Raw genomic sequence first — 22,108 nt, 5'->3', positions numbered from 1 at the left:
TTGCAAGCTGGTATGGCTTGGTCACAGGATTCACTCTGTCCCTCAGCTTTTTTGTCGATTAGCTCTAGTAGGTCTATGGTTAGTATCCTTAGGGATGTCTGTCCATCTTTGAAACACCAGCTCCTGTGATTGAAAAACAACCTTCGGAACAAGCTCTGGGCAGACTTCTCTGTCTGTGGTTATTTTGGCTCAACATCTTGCTGCCTGTGCAGGATGTGAAGAATAGAGGGCTGCCCACCCTCTGGGCCCACCAAGAGCACACCAAGCACTGGAACAATTTGAGGAGTCTTCATCTTTAGATGTTTCCAAGATCCCACAGGACAGAACTCTGAGCAACACTATCTGAATGCAGTGGTTGTCTTGCTTTGAGCTCCTCTCCTGCTGTGGTCCATGAAGCATCAATAGTCTAAAAGACAGTGAAAGGGCAGCTACAATATTATTGCTACTCTGCCTGAAGTGGAAGACAATAAAAGAGGAAATAATAGAAGTAAAAAAGTATCCAAAGCATTGCTATGTTTCTAAATTAGATTTCAAATTGAAGTTATCAGAGCAACAATGTAAGATGGATTGCAGATTCCATCTCACCTTCCTAGAAGGTCTGATAAACCTTAAATTAAAATCAAGTTGAGAAGAGTACAGCAGCTGTGCCTGCATCAGCAACCCAGATAGCTCAACTGCAACAGATCTGGAGGGAGAGGCTGAGGATGGGATGTCCACTCTATGCACATTTTGGAGGGCCCTGTTTCAGGTCAGCTTTAGCTCTTGGGACCAAAATCCCCTGTGGGGGCTGGTCTTCTAAACAGTTTCCTCCAAAAGGAACCCAGTCCATGTGCTGAGAGGTTACTCTAAAGCACTTCGAGGAGGACAAGCAAAAGATAATCAAAACATGCAATGCAGGCTTCTACAGGAAAACAAAGAAACAAACAGGAGTTGTCCTCTTCCTAGATTGTAAGAAATTGTAGGTAAGGACAGAAAAGCACCAGGTCTGATAACAGGTAAGTGTGGTGCTATGTACAATAATAAAATTCAGGATTTTTCAGTTTGTATTCTGCTGCATTTGGCTCACTCGCACAATGTTAATGTTTTAGCTTTTTTACAAAAGAACACAAGAGAGTAAAGAAAGACTTAAGTGACACTCAAATCACCATTCATATTTAAGAGGAAGCTCTCCATCAGGATCTTACAACTTCTCCCAAAGTTTAAGGAACAGTTATTTGTTTTTTGAACTTTATACTGGTTGACTAGAGAGAAAAAAATGCAGGAAACATGCTTAGAAGTCACTATGAACTAACAAAACTAAAAAATTGCTTGCTTGAGTATTGCATTCTGTACCACCCACAGAATCCATCAGCAATATAACAAAGTGTCCTTGGGACAGCCTTGTTAGTAAAGCTCTTGGTGCTTGTTAGACGCAGTGTAGACAAACTGAAAGTGTAGGTGGACATTAAATCCAACCCAAAATAAGCAAGCAGCTCTGAATGTCAGCAGATCTATAATTACAGTGGTATTTCAGTTCATTCTCTTTTAAGGCCTCATTTATTATTACTGTACCTAGAAGATGGAAGGCTTTAATATAAAAAGGTGTTAGGTCTTCAAACATCAATTTTTCTCCCACTTGGCAATGGCACTGCTGAAGTAATGTATCAGACTTCTGATTTGGTGGAAGAAGTCAGCAGTTTCACACTCGAGCACCACCATCTTGAATTTTCTTTCCCAATTAGCAGATAAGATGGTGCAGGAAGCTCAGCCCCTGTGAAAGGCAAAATACTGTTGCTAAATGAAAGGAGGTTCTGGATTCAGCAGGTCCCAGGAGATGCTGGCCATCACCAAGGCCTCTCTCAAGATGTCTGGGGTCCCAGCTCATGGCCTTGTGCTGCCTGCCCACTCCCCCCACGCCCCACCTCTACAAAGGACTGTCAGCCACCTTCAGTGGTACCTACATCATGAGTCACCTCCCCTGGCTCTCCACACAGTGCATGCTGCCAGACACACAATGGGCTAAGAGAAGGCCCAACTAAGTGCTATAACCAATTGTTTAAGACCAGCTATTTAGATTTGATTTATAGAAGTTAAGCTTGTCAAAAAACAGTACACTTAAGGCCACTTCATATTTCAGATTTCCTTAAAGAAGTCAGCAATTTATGAAGAAAATAATAACAAGAGACCTCTGTTTATACTGATGTCTATATTTTAAAAGTTTGAGTAAGGTTTACCCAGGCTTCATAATATAAAATGTCTTTCAGGATCTTAAGAGAAGCTGCAATAAGTTTAAAAAAAAAAAAAAATTAGTTTCTAGAAGTTTCTAGATAAATGGCTGTCTTGCAGTATCACCCTTCTGGGGCTCAGTGAGATCTTGATGAGAGTCTCCAGTGCTCTAGGAGGGAACACTGGCTGCAAGTGTACTGTATCAATCTTGATGCTGTCACAGGAGTTAGTCATCCTCTGAGTCGCTCTCCCCCCTGGCTGGGACACATGTCCTGATTGAGGACATGAGCTGGTCCTGGATCTGCTTCCTGGGGTTCTCCTCAAGGTCTGTCTTGATGGTACCCGACTCTGAAATCTTCCACTCCAGTTCTGTGCAGAGCAAAACAGAGCCATGAATATAGGGAAGCAAACTGGAAAAAGCTCACCCTTGCTTCCACAGCTGACTTATCACCCTGCCATCACCACCACCAAAAACAGGGCCCTGCTCTATTCCTCCTCCTCCTCTTCCACCCCTAGGTCTCAGCCCCTGCCCCATCTCCTGAGCCCTCTCTAGCCAAACTGGTGAAGGAATACTGCTCATATGTTTCAGCTGTTTCCATCATGTACTGAGTTCACCACAATCAGAAGAGGGAGGGAATAGATATGCAGAGGGGCAAAAAGAAAAAATTGTGACAATTCCATTTACACATTTGAATCATAGGTATTTTTCAGGGATGTACTCTGTAAGTGCAATTCACCCCTTTCCCACTACACCATGCACTGACTATTAGTTTCTTAGCAAGACAGTAAGGGAGACTCCACCATGAGTAGTAGGCCTATTACTTTATAGACTCAAATTGGATTGCTTCCTAGAAGTGGTAGAAGGTTTCAACTGAATGTTGTATTGACTCTTCTCCTAGTCCTGCTGGCAACCCTATCATTAAATCTAATTTACTTCAGACATTACAGAGTAATGAATACAACCTTGCACTTTCTTTAATCTCTAGTGAAAAATCCCCTGGGCTTAGGGGAGAAGGAAGAAATAAAAGAAAGTGCAGAATTTCAGTGCCTAGCTTTCTGTGATGACTGAACTAAGCTGGCTCAGACACCTTTGGAACCCCCCTGCTAAAGTCAATTATTTATGTGCTAAAAATGGGAGAAAGCTAACTGCAGGTTCTGCTACTGTTGCTCACTTCAGTGCAAAATTAGGAAACTGCTGTAGTTAAGATTTAGCTGTTCTCAAATCAGTGATCTTGTTCATTTTTGCCCCTTCAGACAGTTCTAAGCAGGGGAGCGTTTTCTACAGCACACGCTCAAGATATCCTGTAAACTTCAGGGTTTTAGCAAAAAAACCCAAACTCTTTGCATCCTATTCCAGTATAGGCAGTGACATTATTCAGCAGGGACCTTGAAATGCTGCTGAAATGTGGTTCACTTCAGATAAAGAGGCCCCTTAAAGTCTGACCTTGAAAAAACCCTGAAGGCACCTGGACCAATATGCCTACACAGAAAGCAGATGAGCCTGCTTTTAATTGAAGTCCTCTAGGTTACATCCAAGTTGCATTTGCTTTCCAATAAGAGCCTTTTCCACTGCTGACCTCTGTCTTCAAGCACTGCTGTAGGACATCATCCCAAAGCACCCATCTCCAAAGAGCAGCGTCTACTGAAGAGCCACAGCGCTCTGTGAGACCCGCACCACCACCTTCATCTCCTGAAACACATCACACTGATGAGGCTGCATGACCCAGCCTGCCTCCAGGCTGCTGAGATGGGCAAGGAGAAACAGGTCTAGGGAAAACAGTGACCTCCAGAAAAGGTAACAGCCTCTCCCCATGGTGCCTTGTGTCCCCTGAACTACTGGACTACCCCTATCTCCAGGAGGTGGCAAGAGGAAAAGGAAGCCACCAAATTTCAGGCTGGCAGCCCCATTTGTACAAACAGACAGGATCTCTTTAAAGGTTCATGAAGAGTGGAGCTCACATGCCAGGATGACAGACAGACAAATGTGAGCCATCGGCCTGAAACTGAAATGAGAAGTCCTACAATGCAACAGGCAGCACCAGTTATCAAGTGCATAGATTATCAAGTAGCTGGTGGCAAGGTCAGTCTTTCAGGTAAGAGAGCCAGAAAGAACATGTACAGGTACTATTTACCCTTTAAAACATTCAGGAAAATTTATTTCTCCCATCACAGGGTGTGAATACTTGCATGCATGTAAGATAAATATATATACATTGTCCTACTCAGCTACTCACTGATTTTACATGATAGCCTTAATTACATGATGTTGAGCCATAAGGGTGTGAAAAAAAAAATCTAATATAATTTTTAGTACCTCCCTTCTCCCAAGCCCCACTTCTCTCATTGACAGCAAAGCAGTTTTGCTTTTCATTTGGAAGACCAGAGATGCAGATACTCACCGTCCCTTGTCAGGTTCATGCCACCAAACACCAAAGGCCCGATGAACTGAGCTTTGATGTCTCCCTCCAGGTAGACAAATATTGTAGGCAGGTTCTTATCAGGGTAGTTGGGAATGCAGGTGGTAGAGATAGCTTTGATGAATTTCACATCTCTGAACTTTCTTGCAAGCCCGCTCATATGCTGGTTTATTAAGGCACAGAGTGGAATTCTGTAGAGAACAGCAACAGGCACACATAAAGAAAATATAAAAGGCAAATTAGACAGTAATGTGCTCCAGAAGGAATGTTGGAAATATCAGCTCAATGAGAAACATTTATAGAAAGACAAATGTACCAGAAGTAACTTCTGAATACTTTTGTTGTCCAATATTCCAGCAGTCAAAGGAAACCAGCATCACTGGACATTTTGATGTGTGGTGGTTTTTTTTTGTTGTTGTTTTTTAAAATTAGCAATACAGCCTTTCCCTTTATCATATAGAGAAATTGGTTTATGAAGATAGGATAATTTAGAAATTGCATGAGCAAGGGCAAAATAAAAAGCAGGTCCTGAAAGAAAGTATGCAAATGATGGTGAACACTTGTGAGGCTATTCAAGACAATGATCAAAATCAAGTATTTCTATTCCTGTCTAGAAAAACCTAGCAATTTATCAGACCTTTTTGACGAGTTTTTCCACCATGGTGACAGGACTGGAAACCCTGTTCACTCAATTTTTATGCCTCTAGAAACCAGGCTAAAGACTCACGGTGATCCTTCTAATGCACAGCCCCTTGCACTTTATCCAAAAGAATTTCCAAAGCTTGGATATTTCAGTGGCAGCAGCTCCCTCTATGGTAGCTGTATGGTACAAGTCATGCTGTGCTGTACAAATGTATAAGAAAAGCCATTTCACGGTAACATCATTTTAGAGCTAAATTCAGCAGTGTTGAGTCAACAGTAATGAAATTACCAAATCAATTTATTTCTTAGAACTCCAGAATCAGCTTCTTATTTTCCACAATAACTACATATTTCTCTAGAGTATTTCAGCTATTGACAGTGAAAGGATTAAAGGTTAAAAACAAATTCTTACCCTTGTTTGTAGAGGTGCAGGACTACCCATATACCTTTTCCAGCTTTTGTAACCTCCTGAACATAATCTTTTCCTGAAATCTCCATAACTTCCCCAAATTTATTCTTCATTTGAGCTGCTTTCATTTCTGCTAACCTTTGCTGCCTGAACAGCAAGAAATGAGAAAGAAAGCTCGAGAACAGATGCATTTTTGACAGAACAACACGTAAAAGGAGCTGATTGAAACACAAACTTCAAAAGCACATTACAAACTCCTTCAAACCCCAGAGCAACAAAAGCAAGTCAACATAGTCAATGGAAGCTCTCCTGCACCAGAAGTTAAAAACATCGACTTGCAAGAAGTATAACTATATTCCATTGTAGGGTTCCCCCACCTCATTTCCACCCTCTGCAGATATTTCTTCTGCAGATACTACACTACCAAACTAAATGGAAAAACCCACACGAGATGGAAAAGTTAAAGAGATAATGGAAAACCAACACTGTAATTATGTAAATCTGCAGCACCTTAATCTCATTCATGCAAAAACTGAGAAATCTTGGAGGTGATTTTCAAAGTACTCAGAATCCCCAGTCATGCACTCAGCAGGTGCACATTATCTCTGCAAAACTAGGCTGTAGATAAAGGACATTGAATTTAAATCCAGCTATCCTATTAAAGACACTTAAAAGCTCTACCAGAAACACAACCCACTTTTTCTATCATCAGATCTAACAACATCTTTCCTCTCTTCAACAATATCTAACAGCACATAAAAGAAAAAACACTCCAATTTTCATTAAAGCCAAATTCTGCATGCTGCTCTGACCTGTACATTTCAATAGCTTTCTCATCTTCCTCATTAAATTCATCTTCATTCTCTTCTAACTCTTCCAGAGTCATGTCCTCATAAGTTTTCACTAGAATGGAAGAAACATCAATACAGCAAAAAAAACTCTTTCCAAGATTAAAACTTATCTGCTTTTATCAGTCCAATAGAATTTATTTACTTTAAAGACAGATTAATTATGAAAAATATAGCTTTTTTGAGGTATTATTGTTACTGGATTTTTAGAAATTCTGCACTTGAGACATAAATGGAAAGACAATGATGTAAGGGACTTCGAGCTGAAAGCTGCTTAGACTAGCACATGAGTGCCTGCACTAGCTTCCAAGTTTGGTGGCTGCAGCAGAGACATACCTAACACACAACACAGCAGGGATGCTGAATGACAGAGGAAAGAGGAAGCATAGAACAGGTAACATCATGAGATGTTTTTACTTGCACATTCACATAGCAGACTCCTTTTGCACTGTTCTTATTTCAATTTTCCAACATTACTTCTATAAAAATATGGAGCTGACATCAAGAACAAAGCTCTCCTGTGCTGGAAGAGTCCACAAGTTCAGGAACGTATTTGTTTGATACTGTTAACAGATGACCACCCTACATGAGAAGCAGCTTTGGTATCCCTTATAGGCTTGGAAAAGGGCACATTGCTTTACAGGCGTATAAACATTACTGCTGGCCATTTCTTTGTATGAGCTTCCCCCAGGAGCCATTCCAAGACTTGTCCTGGTGCTGTCTGAGTCAGCCTGGTCACTCACCAAGAGACTTCTGAAGGATGACAAGCTGCTCCTCCTCCTTTGCACGCTCCTGTTCCTCCAGGTTTTCCTTTGGAGGAAGGATACCTTTCTTGCGCAGGATATCATTCCACTCCGTGTCTTCATTTGGGTCCTAGAACAGAACAAGGAATGGATGATGTGCACTCAAAGAGAACTTCGCCACTTCCAGAAGTTAACACAGGTAAGTTTTTAAAGAGACACAGCACGCTGCTAAAGTGGTAACTGTCTGGATGGTACTGGAAAGTCAGTGTGCATCCTCCTGATGCTGAGGCTTCTTTGTAGCCCCACACCAGTGCCCTGAAGAGTGACTTCATTTTATTCCATCCAGTTTACAGCATGTACAGGTCTTAGTAGGATACAAAGGTTTGAAGCATTGTAACCATTGTTGCAGCTCTTGCAAGTTGAAAGGAAAGGGGAGAAAAGCAAGTGGGTGACAGGGAAGCACACTAGCCATAGCACTCATGTACTGAGCCTCAGCAGAACAACAGACCATGAAATCAGTGGTCATTCTGGTGAAATGACACAAAAGCACCAGCCACATGGACCTAACTGGATATACAGAAAGTCTCCTTGGTAGATTCAAGTCAGCACGACTATACAAGTGCTTACAGAGAAGCAAGTACAGCCTCTGCCAGACATGGCCATTACAAGGGAATCAGATCTAAATCTACACCTGGGCTGCACCTGAAATTCAAGAACAGACAAACCAACCCACTACACTTTGAAATGATTACAACAACCCTAAAAAACAAGTCCAACAGCCACCCGTGTACTGCTGAGAAGCTCAGCAGAAGTCCTTTTAAGTTATACGGTGATGTTTGTGGGTTTTTTAATACATGAAAAATCAGTGGTAAACGCTCATGGGTTGGTTTTATTTCCTCATTATCTCGACTTGAGTTCACTTTGAAAACTGAATGCAATGCTTTGCTGCGGCTTGTGTCAATACACCTTACGTTACATCTGCTCAAGACCGCATGTCTTCTCTAGACCAAAATACAGTGCTTCTGGACTACCCCCCAAAAAACACACACAAAAGCCAACCAACCAAAAAAAAGAAAAAACAAAACAAACAAACGAAAAAAAAAACACCACACCAAAACAAACAAACAAAACACACACACAACAACATTTCACAGCATCTACTGTCGCTTATCAACATACTGGTGAAATGCTTAAAACATCCCTTCGCTTATTACAGCAGCAAAATAAATATCGTACTTGGAAGAAAATAACAAACAAACCAACCAACCACCACAAAACCAGACCACGGAGCTTCATAACAAAACAGCCACACGACAGACACCTTTACCCCCGGAAAGGGGGAGGACAGCAGGGTTCCCCACTCCCGGCTGCCCCAGGGCGCTCCGCCGCTGAGGGCGGCCCGTGGCTGCCGGCGGGGCCCGAGGCCGCCATCCCGGAGACCTGTGCCAAACACGGCGCCCAGCCACAGTGGGCTCCCCCCCGCAGCACCGGCCGCACACAGGCCGGGTGAGCCGCGACCCCCGGCTGCTTACCTGCATCCTGCCGGTGGGGCCAGGGCCCAGTCAGCGGCAGCAGCGCGGCTGTGTTGGGCCGGGCTAGGCCGGTCCCGGCGTGCGCGGCGCGGCCGAGGGAGGCGGCGCTCCCTAGCAAGGCAGGCGCAGCAGCGCTGCCGTTTCCCGTACCGCCTAATAAGGCCCGTCCCGGCGGCGCGGTGGGGGCCGGGGGGAGGTTGTGTGCTGGCAAGCGCCCAGATCTCGAGCCTTTAGTAGGGAGAGACATAAACCTATTGGAGAGGGGCCAGAGTAGGCCACGAAAGTCATCAGAGGTCTGGAACAGCTCTGCTGTGGGGACAGGCTGAGAGAGTTGGGGTTGTTCAGTCTGGAGAAGAGAAGGCTCTGGGAGACCTTATTGCGGCCTTTCAGTATTTAAAAGGAACCTGTAAGAAAGGTGCAGACAGGCTCTTTAGCAGGTCCTGGTGCAACAGGACAAGGGGTAATGGTTTTAAACCAAAGGAGGGGAGATTTGGGTTAGACATGAGAAAGAAGTTTTTTACAGTGAGGGTGGTGAAACACTGGCCCAGGTTGCCCAGAGAGGTGGGAGATGCCCCATCCCTGGAGACATTCCAGGCCAGGCTGGACAGGGCTCTGAGCAACCTGATCTAGTTGAAGATGTCCCTGCTCATTGCAGGGGCTTGGACTGGATGACCTTTGAAGGTCCCCTCCAACCCAGGCTATTCTATGATTCTTTGAAATTAGTGGGGCTGGAGTGCTCTGGCTAAATGGGTTCATGGGTTTCAACTCTTGCCATGGTGCTCTTTCTTCCCTCTTCCCCTGTCAGTGTTTCCCAGAGCTGCTATAGTGCCAGTTTTTAAAAGGTCCCGGTCCTCCCACTGCATCTGCATGGGCCTGACCCCTCTTCCCAGTGGGGACCCTGCTTTGCTTCCTGGGCAGGGAGCCCTGACATGCACACTGTGAAGAGCAGCATGACTTAGAAACACTCAGTCCCTGCCTGTTTGGCCTCCCCTAGCCAGGGTCCTTGCTGCTCCCTGTCCTTTATCTGCAAGCGGAGAGGTGTGGGTGCCTCAGGGAGCAACCTGGGGCTGGCTGGCACCAGTCCCACCTGCAAGCAGCTGAAGTGGGTGCCCACTTACCCCTGGGGCTGCAAGCAGCTGCCCCTGCTTGTCACCCCACAAGTGCTTCTGGAGGGGTTTTGTACAGACGTTTTTCACCTAAGCCATGAATCTGCATAAATCATAGAATGCTAGGGATCAGAAGGGACCTCGAAAGATCATCTAGTCCAATCCCCCTGCCGGAGCAGGAGCACCTAGATGAGGCTACACAGGAACATGTCCAGGTGGGTTTTGAATGTCTCCAGAGCAACAAGGCTCTGTGTGAGCCTCAGCCCTGCCCAAAACCCATCTCAGCAGGGTTTTAATCCAAAGCACCATTTGTCTGGAGAGATGCCCACACACTCTTTTTATACCCCTTCAACCAACATTAGCTCAGAAAGGGTGCAGGATGGAAGGTATGGAGGGCAGAGGAATTCCTGCCTGGTTTCCAGGTGTCGCAGCCTCACAGCTGGCACAACATAAGAAACTTCTCCTCATCCCCACACTCTATATCCCTCACCATTGGAGTCAGCCAGGTTTGCAATGCAGCTCTGCTCTTGCCTTCCCCTTTTGTGATTGTTTCAGCAGCACAGTGAGGGATACAACATCATGCCCTCTAAAAGCAGCCTGCTAAATGCGCCCTGGGAAAGAGTTACATAGTGGGAAGCAAATCAAGGCATTAGATATCAGACTAAAAAACCTGTGGAGCTACTTCCTAACACCTCCCAGCATTATTTTCTCACCCGTGAGAATTTGCTTCTGGTCATCTATAATGTATTTCTCCCTCTTCCCCCAAATTAGGGCTTAGAAGGAAGATGAACCACAGGTGAGAATGACTCATTAATTGTTCAGGTGACTCACTGATGAGGAGAAAAAGTTGCTAATAAAAAGGTTCAGCCTCAGGAGTAAAGGGAACTATATTCTATAGCTTGTTTTTCTTTGAGTATGGGCTAGAGGAAAGCACAGCCTAGGCCAAAATAAGAAATTCTGAAGGTAATAGGATATATTTTTCATTTATAATACACAGTAAAAGATTTGGGGTGATTGGGGGCTTCATGTTATTTTGTAAGTTAGCTGCATTTGTAGCACAGTATGTCTGTTACGGGAATAATCAGAATATGAAAATTATTGTCTGATAATAGGAATAAAGAATTATGGCTTGGTTTACTTGGAGTTTATCATAGACTGAGCTATTTTATTTTTGTTCCTCTCTCTGACATTTTATTATGATTTTTAAAAAATATTTAATTCTCTCTATAAAAACAAAACAAACAAACAAAAGACCCCTTATGTTAATCTGGTGATGGATGTTCTTGGGTATTGGAAAGAGCTGTGCTGGAAGCTAACTGTTCAATTTACTCATAGACTAGAAATGTTATTTAAATGAGTATTTTTGCTACTCCAACTGTAAGAGTACTCTAACTGGACTGAATTTCCTAATTCTGGAGTAAATAGATGGTAATTTCTATTCTTTAGTCTGCATTGTGCTGTCCAAGTCAATTCTTCATTTTTCTGGTGCAGAATATCTCCAGTTCTATTGTAGCAGCCAGAGATTATCCCTTGGGGAATTGAGAACTTTGTATGAAAACCTCTTCGAGTTTGGTTTGGGTTTGGTGATATTTTGTTGTTGTTGTTGTTTTGGTTTTTGTTGTTGTGGGTTTGTTTGGGTCTTTTTTGTGTGTGTGTAAGATGCTGTGGGCTGCAGGAGTTCTTCAATTGCTAGATTTAAAATGAAAGGAAGATCTAACTTGATAATGGTAGAAGTCAGAATACAGATTTTTCTTGGAAGAGGAGGCAGGCTTGTCCTCAAGTGAGCTTTGAGGTAACAGTTACAGAGTTTAAGAAAAATATAGTTGAAGAAGACCTGCTATGCATCTGTGTCAAATACGTTCCAGGTAGTAGGGGAAAATCCTCTCTTATTTTGGGCTCTTCATATCTACTTCAATGAGCCTTTCTTGACAAGTTATCAGATCATGCTGGTTTTATGAGGTTTCTCTCATGAAATGTAGGCTGTAACAGGCCAGTAGTTAAAATCTGAGCTCTGCTGTTAATGAACTGTGATATGTAGCTCCGTCTCCTCAAGTAAAGAACAAGCTTTCTTTATGTGGAGGAGCCAAAAGTGTAATTCACCTTGCTGTTGTCTCCTCTTGCCATCAGCTATCTGTACCCTGAGTTAATTTGAAGATCTCCAACCCTTTGTGTGTCCTCACTCATCAGAATGTCTGGACGTGGCAAGAAACATGCAGCAGCTGGCAAACCCGAAGCTGCACTGAAGGCAAACAGATCGGCCAGGGCTGGTCTGCAGTTCCCTGTGGGCCGTATCTACGGGCTCCTCAAGAGGGGCAACTACACTGACAGGATCAGTCTTGGTGCTGCCATCTACCTGACTGCGGTGCTGGAGTATCTGACTGCAGAGATCATAGAGCTGGCGGGGAACGCTGCAGAGGAAAACAAGAAGAAAAGGATCACGCCCAGGCACATCCAGCTGGCCGTGAGAAATGATGAAGAGCTGAACAAGATCTTATCCTGTGTGACTATCGCTGAAGGAGGAGTGTTGCCGAATATCCTTTCCCAGCTCCTTCCCAAGAAAACTGCCAGAGATTCTGTTTCTTCTCAGCAACTAGATGATCAGAAGTGAAATTTGCTTTTCCTGGTCTGTGCATTTATAGATGATTGGACTCAATAGCACTTATTTATGTGTTTACTTCTTTGTCATGTATTTTTCATGCTAGTTTTAATACATTTTTAAAGCTTGTAATAAAGTTCCTAGAAAGCAACACTGCTCTTTTTCTTTCTTTTCTCAGCTCCGCTTCTAGGGATGCAATAACACAGACAATGTCCAAAAGCATCTAGCATATCACCCAGATAGCTTTTTAAAAAGCTAAGTACATGTTTACTTTTGAAAATGTGTTACGGGTAACTGTTGTGGAGCAGCCAGAGGAGTCCAGATGCGTGCTGCTGTTCATGTGAACTTTTCCTCCACCACAGATTCATAGTGCAATTTGTTCAGTCTCAGAGGTTGTTTAACTCTGCTTTCAAAGTTAGTAACTCTGTGCTTTAAAGTCTTATTGCTTATAAAGCTGAAGCAGTACTGAACAACTACCTCTCTGTAGACAGCTCCAATGTGACACTAAACCTCTATCCCCTCCATCTTCTTGTAACAACTACAGGCAGTTTACTTAAAATCTGGTTCAATATTTGTGCTGTTGGTAGAGGTGACTGTCTTGCTTCTGTCTATAAGTGCAGGAAAACTAGAAGTTTCTATATCCAAACAACCCCCCAGGCTTTTCCTGACTTGGTTATTGAAAGTCTTCTGTTCATAGTGGGTGCTGAGGCATGTTGTTGAACTGGAAACCAGGGGTCTGATGCAGCTGCATCAATCTACCCCTAAGGCCGCACCTGACAGATTTCATAGCATCTCACAGAGAGAAGAGCTGGTTAGAACCAGCTTCCTAAACTGTAGCTGGAGCATGAACTTTTTATTTGAAAATAAATCTGTTTGTCCTGTTGAGTTTGACTTAGCTCCTTCACCCCCTCAAAGCATGATGGTGTCAGAGCCTACTGGCTGGGTTTTAGGATGCTGATAGACATCATATCTGTGTGCAGCTGAGTTAATGACTCATGCCAAGCTTTGCTTACACAGAAATGGGAAGAAAGGATAACTGACTGAGCAGACACTGATTTCAGGGTGGTGGGCAGCTGGAACAGTCATTGTATGCTGCCTGGTTTTCAGAAGCAACTATATGAGATCTTGGGTGGCCTGCAATTAACCCAGTGAAGTGAGAAAAAGTGGAGGATGCTGTAGCAATGAGAAGTAAATAAACATCTGAGGGCAGATCTTAAGCTTTGTCTATACAGTGAAGATGTGCTACACATAACTAGCCTTGTGCTGAGTGTTTGCACCTGTGAATGGGGGAAAAAAAAAGCTTTAAAAAAGGTACATGAGAAATGAACACATGAAACTCAAATTATTTTCTCCATTTGACCATGGCAAGGGAAAGCAGGCTTTAGAATGATTATTTCTTTGGACTAAAGCAAAATTCTAAGGGTTTGAAGTAATGGTAGAAGACTCGAGCAAGGTACTGGTTTTGTGCTATTTTAAACATAGCACTTACAGCACCCTTTGCTAATCTGGAGAACAGTGTGTCAGTCATCATGCTGCTCCTTGATGCAGGATGCTCCTGTGAACCTGCTCTGCACCATGCCAAATAGACCCTGCAAGGCATAGCCAGTGCTCAAGTAGCTTCTAGAAATGTCTTCACCTGCCATTTTCTGTGAGATAAAGAATACAGCTCTGTCGCCCTACCTCTACTTACAGCCAAAGGCAGAGTTTGTGGTGAAGTACTGGTCCAATTCAAAAGTGATTTTTTTGTAAGAATTTCTTTGATCAAGAGCAATCTTGTTTGCTTTCTTCTAGCCAGTAGCTCAACCCATTTGTAAATTAACCAGATAGCATAGTGATCTGAAAAAGCACCTCTCTGGCTTCACACTAACAGAGGGTAAATATCTCCTAATCCAGATGCTCAGCAAAAGCTTACTTTGGGCCAGGGCTCAACTTTCTAGCACTCATATATTAAAGAAAAAAATATTCAGCTGTCACCAGAACCTTGACCCTAGAAAAGACATACCCTGCAACACCGCTGTGCATGACTTTGGAATAAAACTGGACTGTGTGACAGATGGGGACAACTCCTAGGAGAGAGAGGACCTGATGTCAGGGATCCTGAGTTTTACCTCGGCTCTGCAGCATGATCACAAAGTGGTTTGGCTACTACTGGCAGCACAAAGAACAGTGGTACAGGTTCCCAGTTTTAATCCTTGATGCCTGCAGCAAGATGAGCTGTGCCCCCTTCCAGCTGTAAGAAATTAACTGCCAATCAGAGAAACTGAAGTTCCCTGAGGCAGTAAATATTAGGCTTGTTTCTAGAGAAGATCAGTTAACAAGGTGCTAAGCAGCTCTGTGAGGAGTGGTGACAAATTCTGATGCTCTCAGAGACTGTACTGAGTTGCTCTTGTGTTGGGACCTTGATTGTTTTTTGAGTGGCTGAATTATTGCTCACCCAGAAGGTATTAAGTGGTGCAAGAGCTGGTAGTGATATGGCTATCACTGTGGAGTTTAAAAGGGGGTAGTGCTTGCCAGAGTTGTGGTTTGAGGGATTTGGGTATTGGTATTATTGGAAAAGAGACTAAATCAATAGCTTATTTGGGTGAGGATTTGTTATTAAAAAATGACAGCATGTTTTCTTTCTGTTAGATAAACTCCTGCATTTGTAGTATCCTGATATACAGTGTGTACAGTGGAGCAATCAAGGCATCTGGTGTAAAACAAATCTTCCCTTCTTCCCATAAGTCTCATTCCTGATTGTGGCCTGCTATCTTGCAGCAATAGGTCCCCTCACGTCTGGAAAGAAAGATCAATTTGAAGTGATATCCAGTAGATTAAGTTCTTTTCTGTTGTTCTTATTTGAGACAAAGAGAGAGATTTCTAGCTCTGACTCTCCCAAGTTGATGATTGAATAAGCTGCGTAGGTTCTTACCAGGGAGAAGTTCAATAATGCTTCACTGTGTGGTTTCTGAACACTTGTAACTATCCTGAAGCCTAGTTTGTTTAACCTTTCTCCTTAACAGTTCTTCTTTGACACTGGGTCAGAAGACCTTGCTCCTAAGTTCTACCTTACTCTCTTGAAGACTTTTTGGAAATCTAGCAGATGGCTGACCTGCTGCTCTGGCTGAGTTTGTAGATTTCTCTTGGCTGGGAACTTGTCAGACTCTCCTAGAGCAGAGCCTGACCCATCTGCTCCTTTAGACAAAAGTATGAACAACTAGCAAAGTTTCTGAGGGGGGAAAACTGACTTGTAAGGTTCTTTGGAAGGCGGTGAAATGAGGAGGAATAAAGGACTTAAATGCTTGATTTCTGTGTCAGTTTTTGTTTTTTCAATTCTTGCTCTTTTTATAATAGATTGGTGTTGGAATGTCTGAACATGGGAAGAAAACCACAGACCTCCTCCTTGTACCAAGGAAAACCAAATCAGTGAGGGCTGGTCTGCAGTTCTCTGTGGGTCGTGTCTACAGGCTCCTTAAAAGAGGCAACTACACTGACAGGATCAGTCATGGCACTGCCATCTACCTGGCTGCAGTATCTGATCACAGAGATGATGGAGCTGGCGGTGATCGCTGCACGGGAAAACAAGAAAGCCAGGATCACACCCAGGAGCATCCAGCTGGCTGTGAGAAATGATGATGAGCTGCATGAGGTCTTCTCCCGTGTGACCATTGCTGAAGGAGAGGTGTTACCTAATGTTCTTCCAGAACTTCTTCCTAAGAAGACCACATCACTTAAACGACCCCACAGATATGTCCAGTTGCAGGAGTTCTAGCTGCCACCAGGCTCCTGACCTTGTGGTATTGTTAGCACTGGCTTTCTTCACAGCTCAGAGTTTTTTCATGCTGCTTAGCATTTTTGATCTAAATTGGTGTGTGTGTAACTGTGTACATGTCTGGAAATCTGCTAAAGATGGGGTTGCTAATTAAGTTTTCATAGGTAGGTCCTTCAAAAACAAAAAGTCAGCCGATGACTACTATGAATAAATGAGCTCTCAAACAACTCATGTCCTTCTTATTCCCTTCTATAAAATATTTGTTGCACTGAACAGAAGATTTTTTTTCTTTGGTAGTGTACTTATCTAAGGAAACCTGCTGTATGATCTTTAAAGCTTGTGTCTCCATGTGCATGGCTGGAATCTCCTTATTCCGTATGAGCAGAAGTCTGCTTCACCTGACCACTTCAGACTTCATCATGGGCACAGTTAACTACTCAGGGTAAGTAGATGCACCTGGAAAACTTAAACTGGACTGCCTTATAATGAGGATAAAGTTGATGAATTATCTTCTCTAACATCTGGATACAAGGTAGAGCTGTGTTGTAACTTGAGAATGTTGCTGCACACACCTTGGTCCAAAGATTGTGTTGGAATTGTCCTGAGTTTCTGCATTAATAGAGTACAATCCAAAGAGTCTTCTACAGACAGTAGATAAACCTTGTCAGTGCTTGAGCCTTAAAGAGCTTCTAGAAACTGTTCTTAAGAAAGAAATTATGTTTGGATTCAGTCTCTCTGGTACTGAGAATCCCCTTTACTACTTTGAGGCTTGTTCCATTAGGATCCAGATCAAGGAAACCTGTGTGTTAAAAGGCAATTCAGGGAGTAACCTTCTCCAGGAGCCTCCAAAACACTTGTCTTCCACCGAAGCAGTTTGAAAGGCTACCTGAACCCTATTAGATTTGCCCTCAGGATTGCAATGTTATGGTGGACACACACTAGTAATCTGTTGTGCTGTGGAGAATTTTGTTTAACAGCTTCACCAGCAGGATGCCACTCGAGCTTTATAAGTGCATTACTAGGTGTTTGAATTATTCTGTTCATAACACAGAACAGGAAAGAAAAGGAATGCCCTGGTGTCCTCCAGCTTCAGATGTAGTAATTCAGCCAGGTAAAAAGGCTATTTAGAGAACTCCATCAAGGCTGACCATCGCCAAGGCAGCGATCACCTTGACCACCAGCTCAAGGTTTGGAAGATTCTGTTTCCTATATCTGCCCATATCTGCCTATATCATACCCATAGTATGCTGCTGCTTTTTCTCCAGTAACTCCAATATCTCCCTGGTTTTCTGGTCTTGTGAGAACTGGGACCTTTTGAAGAATGGGCTGCAGAGTTCACCTCTTTGTATAGGCAGGCTAGGGAATTTAAACAAAGGGCAAGAAGCCAGGAATGAGGTTTTGTGGGACTGCAGCCAGAGGACTTTCTGTATGAGAAACCTCTAGTGTGTGTGTAAGCTGCAAATACCTACTAGAGGTCATGCTATGAGAAGGCAAAGAGAGAAGAGTGTTAGTATTGGGTCGGCCCCAGTATGAGTGGCTGCTGCGGGCTCTGCAGGTAAGTGATTTATAGTGTGAACAGTAGACAAATGTAGTTCTGAGGGCAGCCACAAGATCAGCTGTTGCTGCCTGTGGCAACTTTGGCTACAGATCTAGAGGGTGAAATGGTGCTGAAGTGCTGACCTGCACCATAAACCAAACCCTCCAGCTGGTGTCTTGGAAAGCAAGAGCAGCTCCTTAGGGATCTGCTGCATGTTCTTCTGCAGCAGTTTTGATCAACACTGGCCATATGAGCTGCATTTGAAGAAAAACAGTCCAATTTCCCTGTCAGGCTGACAGTTACATTTTGCACTGTGTTGTCTCAGAGGGCTGCTCCTGGCCTGTCCAAGCCAGCCAGCCACAGCACAGGTGCCCAGCAGCAGCATGGGCTCCTGCAGCTCCTGCCACACTGTACTGTTCCCTCTACTGTGCCAACACAGCTGCTTATGGCACCTGCTGCAAACCAGCTGCTGCTGGGCTCAGGTGTTAAACCTTTTCTTCTTTTCAAAAAGCAGAACTCATGTCATACATGTGTGCGCCTTTCACAATGGTTCTGGTACAACTCCAGGGTTTGCATGGGGGCAGGAAGAAGAGGTTGAGGGTAGGATGATGGCTGGAGCTGCTGAGGCAAAGATTGCCTCCAGTGCCTCCACAGCATGGGCTCTGACTGTGAAGTTCCATGGGAATTTCAAAGGCCTCTGCCTGGAGAGAAGCTGTATCACACCAGCTATGTGAGTTGAAATGACCCATGGAACGGGAGGTTTCAGCAAACCCCTGTGCTTGTAGAAAAAATACCAAAAAAGGGAAAATTAATGGAGACCTTTCCCCAAGTCTCAGCTCTTCCATAGAGGAAGCAAAGCTTGACCCTGGCTTCTGTAAGGGTTTGCCCCCAATCTTGAGAAGCTGTATGGCCTGTGCTGGGACAAGCCTGCCAAGAGGTGCTGCTGCCCAGGGTACAGGACTCAGTCTGAGACCCAGTCAGAAGGAAAGCAACTATTGGGTGGTGCTGGCTCATCTTGCTGTCTTTGTTGCCAAATAACTAATACATCTTATGTTAAACTGATCTAGCTTTACCAGAAAGTTTATGTAGGTTTAAGCATGACTGCAAGGTGGCTGTCAAGCTCAAAGCATCCTGTTGCTCTAGAAGCAGCAAGCTTGGGAAGATGTGGTCTGTCATGGCTGGGTGCCCAATAGATGCTCAGGGGTCTGCAGCTCACATCTGCAAAACTGCAAGGTAGGGAGAGGCATCACCTTCAGCAGTGGCTTGCCCTCACTTTCTCGGTAAAACTCAACAGATAAGAACAAACTGCAGGAATACGGGCATGGGGAAGGGGTGTGGGGCACGTGGCAGTGACAGGTCCAGGGAGAACCACAGGGAAAGAGCATCCCGGGAGTGCACAAGAGTCCCAGCAGCCATCAGACATCTCTGCTTTGTCTTTAACAATTGGAGCTGACCTACAGACATACTAGTCCTGAAACATGCCTCGCTGTGGCTGTCCTGATCCCTTTGCTCACTACTACAGCTTTTATGTTGCACTTCTAAATGTAGAGCCACCAGTGCATTTGTTCTTGCTTTTTTTTTGGTGAAGTTTCAAGACAATTGAAAAGATAATGCCTAATGCTAAGATATTAATTTTGGGGAACTCAACCTCCCAGTTCTGTTTCTCTCCTGCAGCTGTGAAGCCTACTTTGTCTTTATTTTGGAGATACATGTGCTTACAAAATTATGCATGCTTCAATGGGGTATGTTTAATCTTTGATTGAAAAAATTCATTGTCAGTTTAAATACATAATAAAACTTCTATTCCATCATCTTGTGTATCCTTAGACCTATTAATTACCAAGTTGTGCACTGCTCTACTCCAAATGTATACACTAATTAATATGTGAAGCACATGGTTTGGGAAGGCTGTCCTAGCAGCTGGGTCAGACTCTGCTCCTGTTTCCACCACTGCTGCCAGCTTCACTTGGGAGGTTGGGCCAGATGACTAGATGACCTTTGAAAGAGTAGTCTGGGTTGGAATGGACTATGATTCTCTTCTTTCTCAGTCTCTCTTCGTCAGCTCTCCTTGCTGTCACCACTTACAAACTTTCTTGACTTCAGGGAGCAAATTGCTCATTAACCAACCTAATGTTCATTGACTGTTTTGAGGCTGTTGAGTATTAGAACTACTGGAAATTACTCGTTTGTTTATACAAGCAGCTCATTAGACTTCCAAACAAGGGGTTATATGAAAAGAGTGCTTGAAGGAGAAAGGCACAACCATTTCCAGCATTGCAATGAAAAGTATATTCTTTCCAGCTTACTCCAGCTATCCGTGCAGCTTTGTTTGCAGTGCTGTGCATGGCATCTGTGAGAATATTTTTGCCAGCAGCATTGTGGTGAGGTTTCTTAATCATTCTACCCATAAAACAGACAAGTTCACTGAAACTCAGCTAGCAACCATTTTAACTTTTAGATGCCTGTAACAGCTTGGCAGCTGGGGAGAGGAGTCAGTCATGCTCTTAGAAATGATGAACCATTTCTAATAACAATGGTTCATCTAAAACGATGAACCAGCAAAATATGCAAACTGACCCTATGTTACCTCTGTGTTCCGATATTCTTTGAAAACAGTGAATGGAGGACATGGTCACTAGGCTGAGCTAGATTTTAAACGCATTTGTCAAAGCAGCAGACCCACAAAGAGCATTCGTGGCATAAATTTGCTAGCTGCATCCTGTGTCAGAGTGAAAGCTCCAGAACTGCCAAACTAAGGAAGGTGTATATGTTTTCAAACATTTCCAGGTTTGGGTGTACTTGTCTTCTTCCAAAGTACCACAGTTTAGATGCCTTTCTACTCATGCCCTGATCCAAAAGGTTTTCATGAAGCTGCCTAAGGTTCAGTTTGGCTGCTGTTCTTTCTGTTAGCCCAAGGCATTAGTAATTTCTGTTGCTAACAGCCTGCCCTGGAGCTATGTTAGCTCCTTGCTGCGTATCACTTGTTAAATCCAGGGCTCTGAACTGCCACAAATTTATTTTTCCTTTTTCCAATGTCTAGTCCAGATGTGATCTCAGCCCATAAGTACGCTTCTAGGTATCATGGCATGTAGAGATAAAAGGCAGAGTTGACAGGCCTACCTTGCATAATGCAGCACACAAGAGATGTGAAAGTTAGTAACATGAAAAGAGCTGGTTTTCATCTATGTCAGAGGAGAAACTTGGGTCTGTCTTCTTGTAGCATGCACTGGTTAAGCTGGAATTAATGACACAAAGGAGGAAACAGTGAGGCACTGTGTCAAGCCATCACAGCACTTGGCGAAGTTTTTCTTTTGAAACTCAGATATAGCTGAGTCTTTCAGACATGCCCAGAAAACAGTGAAGATTGCTGCTTGAACTAGAAAACAGAATTTTTTATTAGCTTCTCTATTCATTCAAATATCATGCTGTTGTTTGATGAGGCTTAAATCATACTTCACTAGCTGAATTCACCAAGGAAGGTGCCCATTGCTGTAAGGGAACTCAAACATAGCTCATCATGCATCTGTTGGGAAAACATTAAGCATCTGTCACGTATTCCAGTCCCTCTTCCTTCCCAAGTTTTAACATCCTTACTTATTTCAGATTTACTTTTCCTTTACTGATCTCTCCTATCAGGGTCATTGTAACACAGCAGATAACCTACCTAGGACACAACCTGTCCAGGGTCTCCTAAACACACACCCTGCTCACGGGGACACCATCCAGCAGTAGGCCTGGAAAGCTTGTCTCAGCGTGCTTTATATTTACCAGTCTGGGAGCTTCTTTCTACATGTTATTGCGCAGGCCTGATTCTCACAATGACTTAGGTTTAAATCTGTCTGTATTGATGGAGATACACTGGTGTGAAACTGGTTTGAGATGTGGATCATGGCCTGCTTCTGGATGAGCGCTTCCCTTGTGCACTCCTGATGGGCTTAAGGGGCTGTCTTCCAGGAAGACAACAGCAGCAATATTAAATCCTAGTAAAATAATATCCTTGTAAACAACTGAGTGCTTCACCATCACTTAATATTGCTAAGTGAAGCATTCTTCTAAGAAATTCAATGATGTGCGCATTAGGACTCCTCCTGTCTTTAAACTTTCTCTTTGTAGGTCACTCCCACTTCAGGTAGACCTAGTCTTCCTTCCTTTGAAATCCTGGCAAAAGATCCAGAAACTGGTGGAGCTTTGTCTTCTCTTTTAACACAGATTGCAAATTCAGTACTGGTCTGTGGCAGAAATAAGTATGCAAGTTATTAAGAACCTTAGGAAGGGGTCTACTCTTCCTTCTACCTCCTGTAAGCCATCTCTTCCTCCACAGA

General features: G+C 43.6%; 2 protein-coding genes across 2 annotated transcripts; one reads left to right on the top strand and one right to left on the bottom strand.

Moving 5' to 3' along the window:
• Window positions 1-2,166: 2,166 nt before the first annotated feature.
• On the bottom strand, window positions 2,167-8,933 carry PDCL3 (phosducin like 3). Its single transcript, XM_082060395.1, has 6 exons — window positions 8,797-8,933; window positions 7,265-7,394; window positions 6,486-6,576; window positions 5,677-5,820; window positions 4,605-4,813; window positions 2,167-2,574 (listed from the first exon to the last, which is right to left on the bottom strand). Exons 1-6 carry the CDS (start codon window positions 8,800-8,802, stop codon window positions 2,432-2,434), a joined length of 723 nt encoding a protein of 240 aa, XP_081916521.1. The 5' UTR covers window positions 8,803-8,933; the 3' UTR covers window positions 2,167-2,431.
• Window positions 8,934-12,090: 3,157 nt separating this feature from the next.
• LOC309435131 (late histone H2A.1-like) lies at window positions 12,091-12,510 on the top strand (the record flags this gene model as incomplete). Its single annotated transcript, XM_082043044.1, has 1 exon — window positions 12,091-12,510. One exon carries the CDS (start codon window positions 12,091-12,093, stop codon window positions 12,508-12,510), a length of 420 nt encoding a protein of 139 aa, XP_081899170.1.
• Window positions 12,511-22,108: the final 9,598 nt, after the last annotated feature.

The sequence above is a fragment of the Streptopelia decaocto genome (assembly GCF_964273445.1).
Source record: "Streptopelia decaocto genome assembly, chromosome: 1".
NCBI classification, from domain to species: domain Eukaryota; kingdom Metazoa; phylum Chordata; class Aves; order Columbiformes; family Columbidae; genus Streptopelia; species Streptopelia decaocto.
The sequence above is the reverse complement of the archived record's forward strand: the minus strand, read 5'-3'. Positions and strand labels throughout refer to the sequence as shown.

Excerpts from the sequence above, each read along its gene's own strand:
- PDCL3 (XM_082060395.1), bottom strand. Across the intron at positions 4,814-5,676 it reads CTGCACCTCTACAAACAAGG|AATTCCACTCTGTGCCTTAA; the intron begins GTAAGAATTTGT and ends TGTTCTCTACAG. Across the intron at positions 2,575-4,604 it reads CATGAACCTGACAAGGGACG|AACTGGAGTGGAAGATTTCA; the intron begins GTGAGTATCTGC and ends TGCTCTGCACAG.